Source organism: Chlorocebus sabaeus, chromosome 22 (genome assembly GCF_047675955.1).
Source record: "Chlorocebus sabaeus isolate Y175 chromosome 22, mChlSab1.0.hap1, whole genome shotgun sequence".
NCBI lineage: Eukaryota > Metazoa > Chordata > Mammalia > Primates > Cercopithecidae > Chlorocebus > Chlorocebus sabaeus.
The window spans coordinates 42897692-42910461 of NC_132925.1; the positions used below are offsets into that span (position 1 = coordinate 42897692).

Here is a 12770-nt window from a genome sequence, read left to right on the forward strand (position 1 = left end):
ATAAACTCAGTTTTATAACTGTACACATGATCTCATTTGATTTTTATCTAAAACTGTGAGGTATTAGCTTTAATATAATTTTATGAATAATCATTCTTGTAAAATATAAGTTTTGGTTGCTTTAAGTAATTGTAAATGCTTAGTAATAATGGCAGAATGTATTGAGCTCTTATTTTGTGTTAAGCCTTTTATATTCATTGTACCATTAAATCCTCACAAAAAGGAGGATATACCATTATATCCTCCTCACTGAGGTATAGACAGTTCTTATAGCTTATTAGTGACTTGAACCCAGATCTCTGTGACTTCAGAGCACTTGACTACCAGGCTGTAGATAGGTACACCTCTGTTATATTTGCCAGAACAGCCTCAGGTAGTTTTGAGAGTTGCCTCATGGTAGAGTGTGTCACTCAGGTGTTCTTTTACTTGAGAGAATTAAATAAATTCATGTTTTAAAAAAGAGAAGAAGAAAACTAATTTCCTTCACATTGAAAGGTATGAAACTTCCTGCTTTCTAAATATGATGAGCAGGGTGATAATAATGCTGTTTTTCCCCCCACAGTAAAACTTAAGTAATTATGTTTTACCATATAACATGCTCTGTCTCCAGCTGTCAGGATATTTTTAAATCCTCTTTAGATCAGATCTGAAAAGCCATTACTACATTGTTTGTCACCTTTTTCATCAGGATGCAGGTGCTTATGGAAGCCCAAAGCTCAGCCTGATAGGATTAATCTTGATATGGAACATTTCAGATAGAGCAAAGGATCAGTGAAGAAACTAGAGACTATTCCTGTTCCTTCAGTGTTTTACTTTGAAAACTTGAAACTTACCGAAAAGTTGAAAAACCAGTATACTTAGAGTCATCAATTGTTAACATCTTGCAACACCTTCTTTATCTCACTCCCTCTTTATATGTGTGTGCGCATGGCGTGTATAAACAGACCATCCCCGACTTGGAACTTTTTAAACTTTATAATGATGCAAAAGTGATACGCATTCAGTAGAAGCTATGTTTCAGGTACTCACATGACCATACTGGTTTTCAGCACACTATTCAATAAATTATAGGAGACAATGAACATATTTTAATAAAACAGGCTTTGTATTAGATGATTTTGCCCAACTGTAGGCCAAAGTTTTGAGCGTGTTTAAGGTAAGCTAGGCTAAGCTATGATGTTTGGTAGGTTAATTGTATTAAATACATTTTTAACTTAGGATATTTTCAACTTATAATGACTATATCAGGATGTGACCCTATCATAAGCCAAGGAGCTTCTGTTGTTATTTATAAAGTAAGTTTCAGACATATATGTATGGATAAAGTTTTTCTAATTAAACTTTTTATTTTGGGATAATTGCAGATTTACATGGCGTTGCAAGAGAGATCTTATGTACTCTTTACCTGGTTTCCCCCAATGTTATCATCTTGCAAAACTATGTAAAACAGTATCACAGCCAGAGTATTGATACTGATATAGTCAAGATACAGAACATTCCTCTCCCCACAGGGATCCCTCATGGAAGCCATATCCACTTCCTTAATCTAACCCCTCCTTAATCTCTGGCAATTACTAACAAGTTCTACATTTCTAGAATTTTCTCATTTTAAGGACGTTATATAAATGAAATTATATAGTATATAACTGGCATAGTTCAGAATGCTATAAGAAAATACCATAGATTGGGTGGCTTAAACAATAGACGTTTCTTTCTCATGGTTCTGGAATCTGGGAAGTCCAAGTTCCAGATACTGGCAGATCACGTTCTTGCTGAGGGCCCTTTTCCTGGCTTGCAGAAGGCTGCCTTCTTAGTATATCCTCACACAGAGAAAGTGCTGAAATCTCTTCCTCCTCTTACATGGTCATTGATTCCATTATGGGGGCTCCGCCCTCATGACTTTGTCTAAACCTAATTACCTCCCAAAGGCCCCAGCTCCTAATACCATCACATTAGGGAGTAAGGGCTTCAACATTTGAATTTAGAGAGGACACAAACATTTAGTCCATAACAGTAACCTTTTGTGGTATGCATTTTGTTGTTGTTGTTGTTTGTTTGTTTATTTGTTTGGGGGACGGAGTCTTGCTCTGTCACCCAAGCTGGAGTGCAGTGGCCAAATCTTGGCTCACTACAACCTCCGCCTCCTGGGTTCAAGCAGTTCTCCTGCCTCAGCATCCTGAGTAGTTGGGATTACAGGCATGTGCCACCATGCTTGGCTAATTTTTGTATTTTTAGTAGCGATGGGGTTTCACCATGTTGGTCAGGCTGGTCTTGAACTTCTGACCTCGTGATCCGCCCACCTCAACCTCCCAAAGTGCTGGGATTACAGACATGAGCCAGATAGGCATTTTTTTCACTCAGCATAATTCTCTGGAGATTGAGCCAAGTTGTTGCATAATCAATTATTTGTTGCTTTTTATTGCTGAGTAGTATTCCATGATATGTATCAATGATTTGTTCCTTTTTTTTTTTTAAAGACAGGGTCTTGCTCTGTCACCTAGGCTAGAGTGCAGTAGTGCAATCATAGCCTCACTGCAGCTTTGAACTGGGCTCAAACTCCTGAGTAGATAGGACTATAGGTGTGTGCCACCACACCCAGCTAATTGTCTAATTTATTTTTGTAGAGATGGGGTCTTGCTATGTTGCCCAGGCTGGTCTTGGACTCCTGGCCTTAAACAATCCTCCCACCTTGGCCCCTACAAAGCTCTAGGGTTACAGGTGTGAGCCACAACATCCAGCTTCATTTACTTATTGAAGGATATCTGAGTTGTTTTAAAATATTGGCTATTATAAAACTGCTATAAACATTTATGTGGAGGTTTTTGTGCGGACATAAGTCTTCACTTCTTTGGGATAAATGCCTAGGAGTACAATTGCCAGGTTATGTGGTAGTTTTATTAAGAAACTGAAAAACTGTTTTCCAGAGTAGCTGTACCATTTTACATTCCCTCCAGCAATGTGTGAGTGATCTAGTTTCTCTGCATCCTCACCAACATTTGGTATTGTCACTATTTTTTATTTTAGCCACTCTTGTGTGGTGATAGCTCATTGTGGTTTTAACTTGCATTGTTTAACATCATTAGCTAATGATGCTAAACATTATTTCATGTGTTTTTCATTTGTATATTATCTTCAGTGAAATGTCTACATATTTTTATTATTTATTTATTTATTTATTTTTTTTAAGACAGAGTCTCGCTCTGTCACCCAGGCTGAAGTGCAATGGCATGCTCTCGGCTCACTGCAACCTGTGCCTCCCGGGTTTAAGCGATTCTTCTGCCTTAGCCTCCTGAGTAGCTAGGATTACAGGCATCCGCCATCATGCCCAGCTAATTTTTTGTTTTCTGTTTTTTGTTTTTTGTTTTGTAGAGATGGGGTTTCACCATGTTGACCAGGCTGGTCTTGAACTCCTAACCTCAGGTGATCCACCCACCTGGGCCTCCCAAAGTGCTAGGATTATAGGGGTGACCCACCGTGCCCGGCCTTGCTTATTTTCTAATTGGATTCTTTGTTTTTTCACTGTTTTTCTTAGAGTTTTTCATACAATTGACCCTTTATATTTGTCGGTTCTACATTCGTGGATTAAACCAACCATGAATTGAAAGTACTTGGAAAAATATTGCATCCATACTAAACATGTACAGACTTTTACTTTTTGTCATTCCCTAAAGAATATAGTATAATAGCATTTACATTGTATTAGGTATTATAAGTAATCTAGAGATTTAAAGTATACAATAGGATGTGGATAAGAGTTAAATGCAAATATTGTGCCATTTTATGTCAGAGACTTGAACATCCACAAATGTTGTTATCTGAGGGAGGTCCTGAAACCTATGGATACTGAGGGACAGCTATATATTCTAGATATTAATCCTTTGTCAGAAAGGAAGTGTGCAGATATCCTTTCCCAGTCTATGTTTAAAAAAAAATAGTTTCAGATCAGTCTGTATCTTGTCTTTTCATCCTCTTAACAGGGTTCTTCACAGAACAAAAGTTTTTAATTTTGATAAAGTTCAGTTGATCAATTTTTCCTTTTATTGGTCATGCTTGCGGTGGTCAAGTCTAAGAGCTCTTTGCCTAACCTAAGTTTCTCTACTATGTTTTTTCTAGACCTTTTATTACAGTTTTATATTTTACATTTGTGATCCATTTTGAGTTAATTTTTGTATGAGATGTGAGACTTAGATAGCTTAAATCAAGGTTCCTTTGTCTATATTGTTCCAGCACCATCTATGGCAAAGGCATTTTTTTTTTTCCTCTATTAAATTGCTTTTACATCTTCGTAAAAAATCAGCTGGACATACTTGTGTGAGATTATTTCCGGGTTCTGTATTTTGTTGCATTGATTTTTTTGTCTATCCTTCCACCAGTACGACAACATAGTGTTGATTACTGTAGCAGTATAAGTCATAAATTTTCTTAGTAGTTATAGAACTATTCAAATTATGTTTCATGTTGAGTGAATTTATGGTAGTTTGTGTTTTTTGAGGAAATGGTCCATGTTATCTAAGTTATCAAACTTATATGTTTACAGTTGGTTGTAGTATTCTCTTATTGGCCTTTTGATGTCTGCAGGGTCTGTAGTGATATCCTCTGTTTCATTCCTGATAATGGTAATTTGCATGTTCTGTCTTTTTCTTTGTCAGTCTTACTTGTTAATTTTATTGATCTTTTCAAGAGCCAGATCTTTGTTTCTTTGTTTTTTCCTGCTGTTTTTCTGGTTTCAATTTTACTGATTTCTGCTTTTATCTTTACTATTTTCTTCCATATGCCTGCTTTGCATTTATTTTGTTCTTTTTCTAGGTTCTTGAAGTAGGCGCTTACATGATTGGTTTGAGAATTTTCTTTTTTATAATGTATGCACTAACTCCTAAAGATTTCCATCTTAGCACTTCTTTAGCTGTATTCCATAAATTTGGTATGTTTTATTTTCATTTTCTCTTAATAATTTTTAAAATTTCCTTAAGACTTCCTCTTTGACCTGTGGATTATTTAGAATTGCATCGTTTCGCTTCTAAATGTTTGAAGATTTTCTTGTTATCTTACCATTACTGATTTCTAGTTTGATTCCATTGTGATCAGAGAACACACATTGTGTGATTTCACTTCTTTTAAATTTGCTGAGGTTTCTTTTATGGCCCCGAAGTATGGTCTGTCTTGTTATATGTTCCATAGCCACTGCAACAGAATGTGTATTCTGCTGTTATTGGGTGAGTGTGTTCTGTAAATGTTTAGATCGTGTTGCTTGGTATTGTCAAGTTCTATATTCTTGCTGATTTTCTGTCTAGTGTTATACCAGTTGGCCAGAAAAGAGTATTGGATTATAGATTTTTCCATTTTGTATTTCAGTTATATTGCTTCATGTATTTTGTAGCTATGTTGTTTAGTTTGTACACATTTAGGATTGCTGTGTCTTCTTGGTGGATGGGCCCATTTATCACTATATATGTTCCTCTCTGTTCCCGTTTATTTTCTTTGCTTTGAAATATTTTGATATTTATCTGGTATCAATATAGACACTTTTGCTTTCTTTTGATTACTGTTTATATGATATATCCTTTTCCATCCTTTACTTTTAACTTTCCTATGTTATTTAAAGAGTTTCTGACAGACAGCATAGAGTTGATTCATGTTTTTTAATCCACCCTGCCAATCTCTGTCTTTTCATTGCTGTACTTAAGTCATTTATAGTTAATGTAATTATGGATATGTTAGGGCTTATTTTTTGTTTTGTTTTTTTCATTTTTCTTTTTTTTTTATTTATTTTCCTGTGAGTTACTGTAACATTTTAAAAGAATTCCATTTCAGTTTATCTGTGGTATTTTTTAGCATATCTATTTGTGTAGCTTTTTAAATGATTGCCGTAGGCATCACGTAATACATACTTAACTCTTTATGGTCTTCTGGTGTCGACATTTTACTAGTTCAAGACACCTTATCTCCCTAGATGTGTTTTTGCTCTCCCCTATTTATAATTGGCTCAGTTATTTCCTCCACATATATTTAGAACCACATCAGCCAGTGTTATAATGATTTTTGTTTTAACCATCAAACATAATTTGGAAAACTCAAGAGGAAAATGAAAGCCTATTGTATTTACCCATATTTTTACATACCATGTCCTTTTTTCTTTCCCCACATTTCAAGATTCCATCTTATTGTTTTCTTTCTATTTAGAGAGCTTCCTCTAACCATTCTTTTATGGTAGATCTGCTAGCAACAAATTATCTTAATCTTTCATCTGATAAATGTTTTTATTTTCCTTTTATTCCTAAAGGATATTTTTGTTGAATACAGAATTCTGAATTTGGCAGCATTTTTTTCTTTCAGCCCTTGAGAAATGTTCTACTTTTTTTCTGGCCTCTGTGGTTTCTGATGAGAATCCCACTGTCTTGTTACTGATGAGAAATGAATTATCTTATTACTGTCAAGTGAAGATGGATGTCCAGAGTCCCACGTGTTCTCCACTGATACCACAGTAAGAGGGTAGAGGAGGGATTCATTGCCATCTAGTGAGAACGAAAGTCCTGGCTTCTACCTGCCGTCTCTGAAGCCACGCTGAAGGGTTAGAACATCTGCTTACAATGTTCTAGGCTCTCAACATTTGATGGTGTGGGTATGGGTGGGTCACAGGTTTTTTTGTGTGATGTTTGGCTAGAGTATAATAGTTACTGTTTAAAAGTTTTCTGTCTTGCTAAGGTGCCGCTTTCCTGGTCTTTTACCAGAGAGAGCAAGATCTTACTGAGTTACTGAGGGGTTTTTTTTGTTGTTGGTTGGTTGGTTTGATATGCATGCATTGGCTTTTCTAGTTGCCGGCTTCTTCAGCTCCAAGTCTGGGATATATGAAGCAAAAAAGAAAACTCAGAGAACCTACCACTGTGTCATTCTTGGATCTCAAGATCCTTTATTTGTCTGCTTTTCCTCCACAGTTCAGTCTTCTTATGCTTGTTTTACATATAATGTCCAGTGTTTTTATTTATACTTAGTGGGAGAAATAGGGAAAAGTGTGTCTGCTCCATCTTCCCAGAAACAGAAGTCCCTGAGCAGTTGTTTTTAAAGTAAGATACAGACATGATATTTTTTACCTTAAAATACTTCATGATGTATCTTCTGAGAACACAGACATCTTTCTACATAGCCAGGACTTCATATCACGTCTAAAAATTTAACATTGATACAATGTTATCTAATACAGGATTCCTATTCAGATTATTTCAGTTGTCTCCAAAATGTTTTCTGTGGTTATATTTCCCTGATCCAGGATTATGCATTTCATTTGATTGTTGTGTAGTTTTTGGTCTGTGATACAGTCTCCCAGCCTTTTTGTTGTTGTTCTGTTTTATTTTGGTTTTGTCTTTCATAACACTGACTTTTTTAAGGGTTCAGGCAAGTACCATATAGAATGACCCACAATCTGGATTAGTCTCTGTTCCTCGTGATTAGATTAAGGTGACATATTCTGGCAACAGTGCTGTATGGGTTGAATATCTCTTGTTGCTTCAGTCAGGAAACGTGATAAGTTTAATCATTTGGTTAAGATGGGTCTACCAGATCCCCATTGCAAAGATATCTTTTTCTTCTTTGTAATAAGTATTATGTGGGGTAGAGACCCATTATTTTAAAAAGTCCTGGAAAACCATGAATTTTTATATATATATATATTTAATTACTGGAAAAGCTAGCTCATTTTTACAGTAGCATTCCAAGCAATAAGTATAGATAAAAACTGGAAATATAAAATTACCATTAAGCAAACACCACAGTAATCATTGTTGCAGGCAAGAATCATTAATGGATACTAAAATTAATGGGCAAAAGTATGATGAGATAAGATATTCACATAATCTCAATTCCCTGCCCCAAAGACAATAATTGCAAAGGGAATAGATACCACCTTATTAAGTGATCTAATTTAACATGTAGTAACATGTATTGCATATCACCTCTGTGGTATTCTTGCCAAAATTGTATAACCTCATTTCAATCTTGACAAAACATCAGACACACCCAAGTTGAGGGACATTCCTACAACATAACTGATTACTAATCTTCAGGACTGTCAAGGAGATGAAATTTTTTTTTGTTTAAAAAAGATGGAGGAGCTGTTACAGATTGGAATAGACATGACAACTAATGCAATACAGAATCCCAGATTAGATTCTGGACCAGAAATCTAGTGGGACAGTTGGCAAAATCTGAATAAAGTCTGTAGATTAGCTAAGAGTACTGAATCAATGTTCATTTCCTGGTTTGATGAGGATACTGTGATTGCATGATGATTACATGATTACATGATGATTATACTATGATTAAATAAGAGGATAACTGGGAACAGGGTGAAGAGTATACAGGAACTATTTTTGCATCTATAAGTCTAAAATTATTTCAAAAGAAAAAGCTATTTTTTTCTATTTCTTCAATCTTATATGATGAAAATCACTGATAAATACTTCCAATTCATTTTGCTTGGATAGCAGTCTTCTTCTTAAGTAAACAGTCCAAATTTATATAAGAACTAAACATATTTAACAGAACATTTCCACATTCTTTCTGCATTATAACAGACACTGGAATGTCCTTCCCATTCTGAAGCATGGATACAGTTCCCCAGAGAGACCTGGGCCTCTCTCCTTAGACTTTGTGATTCCTACACTTACCAGGTTGTGAGTTTTAGACATCTTCTAGAAAACAGTTTATTCACTCAACACATTGAGCACTTACTGTGTCCCAGGCACTGTTCTAGGCACTGGAGATAAATGAGGAAATAACAGTAAAAAATCTCACCCCTCATGAAACATAGATTCTATTGAAAGCCTGTGGATGACAAACAAAATAAGCACATTTCTCAAGTATGTTTATAGTATGTTGTGGAGAAAAATAAAGCAGTAAAGGGTGAATGTGAGGATAATCAGGGGCGGTGAGGGGGAGTACTTTCTTTACTGTTTCATCTAAAATAGCACCCACTATCATTCTTATCATTCTGTATCCCTTTTTCCTGCTCTCTCTTTTTCAAGACATAACTATTTGATATTACATATTTAAAATACATCTATAATTTTTCTCCATTAAAATTTAATATCTATATGAGCAAGGGCTTTGTTTTACTCACAACTGAAGAACAATGCCTGACTTGTAGCAGGCCCTCAGTAAATATTTGTTGAGTGAATTCTCCCTCAAATGTTCAGTCAGATGCTGTACCTAGCATAGTTCCTTGTGTTCACTGGGGGACTAGTAAAATGTTGTGGATTTCATTAATACTCAGACTCAGGTTATATAAGAGTCCATTTTGCAGAATAGCTTGTATGCACTTTTTGTATTTTCGTGGGTGAGAATGGAACCCCTGCAGACCCTGGGAATGCTTCTTAGTTGCCTGTCACCATGGGGAATTTGCCCAGCCTGTTTACAAGGGAATCATTCCATTGCACTTCCATTTAAAATATGATACAAAATGCTTTTCTTCTGAAAAATGAAAAACATAAGAGGAAAAGTCTATGTCCCTTTCAAACTGTGGAACTTTCATAGCTGAATGTCTTAGATATATGCTACATTATCTTATCCCTAGATAAAAAAATAACCTTATCCATTCTTGTATTTTACTCTCTGGCCTGTTACAATTTTATATTAGAAATATCTGTTTCTTTTCCTATAACACTAATCATCTTTCATTTTTATATTTTGAACAGTGTTATTTACTTGTCTACTACACTGGCTGGAGGAATGTCAAATCTTTTTTGACTTTCGGCTTAATATGTCTATGCAACATGTATCTCTATGAACTGCGCAACCTCTGGCAGCTTTTCTTTCATGTGACTGTGGGAGCATTTGTTACACTACAGATCTGGCTAAGGCAAGCCCAGGGCAAGGCTCCCGATTATGATGTCTGACACTATCCTTCAGATCTATTGCCTTGGCTTCAGGGGGAAAAGGAGGGAACATATCATAACTGCCACTGTGATGAAGAAGCTGTTCCCCACAGAGGAGAAGCTCTTCTTTCTTTCTCTCCAACTTTCCTTTTTTAAAATCAGTATGGCGTGCCTGTGAGCATGGAAGACCTTCTAGGAAAAGTCCTCTCAGAAGAATGCTGGCCATGAGATTATCTTTCAGAGGAGAAGATTTCTGTCTTCAAGGCCGTAACAGTGGAAGAACAGTCATATGCCATTGGAAGACTTGGCCAGCCGTCCTGAATCCTTCCTGAAGAGTTCAGAAAATAGATGTGGTATTGCTCTGAGGACCAGGCAGGAGGAACTCTACAATCTGAGTTTGCCTTTGTGAGGCATTAGTATAGACCAAATAAAAAGCTGCAGAAATTGGAAAGTTTATGTTTTAAATAAATGACTGTGATAAATATCAGATTTTACATTGTTGCAATGTGCAAATATTTTCTTTGCTTTGAAATATTTTGATATTTATCTGGTATCAATATAGACATCAGATTTGCACATTTATGGTACTAAGAGTTTATAAAGTCCAAGATGGTGTGAAATTGGCTCTTTTTACTTTTATATTTTTGCTTGAATCTTAACTCTGGAAATCACCTGATGTAGAAGAAGGCTGTGATGAGCTCGTCTCTGGAACATCACAAGTATTGAAAATACAGTAATGGATGTTTCCTTTCTAATCCATGTTTATTGTTTCTTTTGAAATCACGTCTAAAAACTATGACTCATTAGACTATAGCCGTTGTTTCCCAAACTTCAGTCTCTTGAGTACTACTTGTATTATTTTCTTAATATTTATCTTTTATATTTTAAAGTTTTTTTAAAAAACAAATCCTGCTCCAAGTGGAAAACCAGTATCAGTTTGCCGTAAATAAAAGGTAACCACAAAATAAATAAGACGAACACAAAAAATGTTTTTCAGTTCTAGCTAGAAACTAATGCCTAGAAAGGCTCCGAATCTTAGGCTCGCTCTTTGTGGCAGTGAGGGAGATGTTACCAGCACCAGCATGAGGCACTGTCTCTGGAATAGTCAGAGGATGAAAGGAAACTGTAAAGGGAATGACGTTCTCATTGTGATTCAGCATTATTCTGTGTTGCGCACCACTTAAAGACATCTTGTTTGCCACCAGTGGCATGGGTCCTGCACTATGGAAATGCTTGACTGTACTAAGAATCAGAAGGTAGCTTTCCTAGCAACTCATTATTTTATGGCTTTGAGGAATTAAGCCCATAGTATCTGAGATAACTTACTTGCTTTTTGATAACGTTTTAAAGATTGTTTAAGCAGTTGTGAATTAATAATATATGAAGCACAGTGTGATTCCATTAGCAAAATCTGTAACTCTCATGGTTTTGGAAGTCATCTTTATGAGTGATTTTCCTTTGTTTTTTAAAGAAAATATTTCAAACAAGGAATTCAAAGGATGCTGAAATTGGATATCATCCAGAAGCATGAGGTGGAGCGGGGGGCACTATATCATTTTCATTTGAGGAAACCAAGACTTAGGAACTTGTCTTTGTATGGCATGACACTTAGTGGTGGATGTGAAGTTCAAATTTGGAGTTTGGGTTTAAGTCGCTTAAAAGTTGGTGCTCATTTTCCTATGCCACAGTGCATCTCAGAAAGAAACTTCTTAGGGAATGTGTGTGTTACGACAGCTGGGCTCTTACTGTTTTAGCAGCAGTGTGAACAGATGAAGCAGACATGAAGGGGGAAATGGCAACGTATACTGTGTGACAGGCACTATGGTAAGCATGTCATATTCACTGAAACCATTTATGAAGGTTTTCTCTTTTGAAAATGAGCCACCTGGGCCATGAAGAAGTTAAGTGACTTGACCACAATCACAACCTAACCCAAGTGGTAGCATCAGGATTTCAGTCCGGATCTGACTCAGAACTCAGAAGAGTTCTTAACTACCATGTGATTTTAAGCTGGATAACATGGAAATACGTTTAAATATATAAGGAATATATATACAGGTAATAAGAGATCAGGTCAGTGCTAACTCCTACAGTATAGATGTCCCAGGTTGAATAAAATAGTTTCCTAAAATCTCTACATTTATAAGAATGACATAGGACAGATGGCTGCAAGAGGTATAGTGAAGCTTATGTATACCTTAGCTATTGGGGCAAGAAGTATTCATTTTAGTACTTGTACTAAAACTAACATATAAATTAATGACTCTTGATAAGGAAAATAAAAGCATTATTGGTGATTTGGGTGTTACAAACATTGCTTTGCCTAGCAAAATGCCAGAATAGGTTGATTCTTTGACTTGACATCATTTCATGGGAATTCTGTTAGGTGATTAGGGAATTTGTGATCCCTCTGAAAACATTAACCAAAAAATAGAAGAGAACTTTTCACAGTGTAAATAAAACAGTATTTAAGAGTTTGGAGCCAGAATCATCCCTGGCTCTCTCTTTTACTAGCCTGGTGACCTCAGCAAATTACTTAATCTTTCTTCCTCAATTTCCTCAGATGTAAAGTGGGGATAATAATCATACCTTTGGCAAAGCAGTGTTCTGATGATTGAGTGCGTAAATGTAAAGCACTTAGAGGCTGGCACAGCAAGTACTAGGAAAGCATTTGCCACCACGTTGCGGTCTTCCTTGTTGCAGTTACTTTAAAGGTAGTAAGAGTCTTTTAAATTGCAAATGCCCCCGAATGTCATAAATCATTGCACAAAACTTTTCAGAAGCCATCACTTAAGTAAGAATCCCATTGAAATATCTAGCAGGCAGGCGCTTGTGGACAGACTTCTGGGCAGGGCACTGGAGGTGCATCCAGAGAGAAGAGGGGGTTGAAGGACTCACATTTGC

The 12770-nt window shown here is 36.1% G+C and overlaps 1 protein-coding gene across 6 annotated transcripts in view; it reads left to right on the forward strand.

Moving 5' to 3' along the window:
- Nucleotides 1-10360, forward strand: part of SEC22A (SEC22 homolog A, vesicle trafficking protein) — a 77368-nt gene extending 67008 nt beyond the window's left edge. For all 6 annotated transcript variants that reach the window (XM_073009771.1, XM_073009766.1, XM_073009770.1 and 3 more), the window contains exon 8: nucleotides 9687-10360. In XM_073009771.1, the coding sequence (XP_072865872.1) occupies nucleotides 9687-9887 (201 nt within the window). In that variant the 3' untranslated portion in view covers nucleotides 9888-10360. The remainder of the gene's footprint in view (nucleotides 1-9686) is intronic.
- The last annotated feature ends 2410 nt before the right edge of the window (nucleotides 10361-12770 follow it).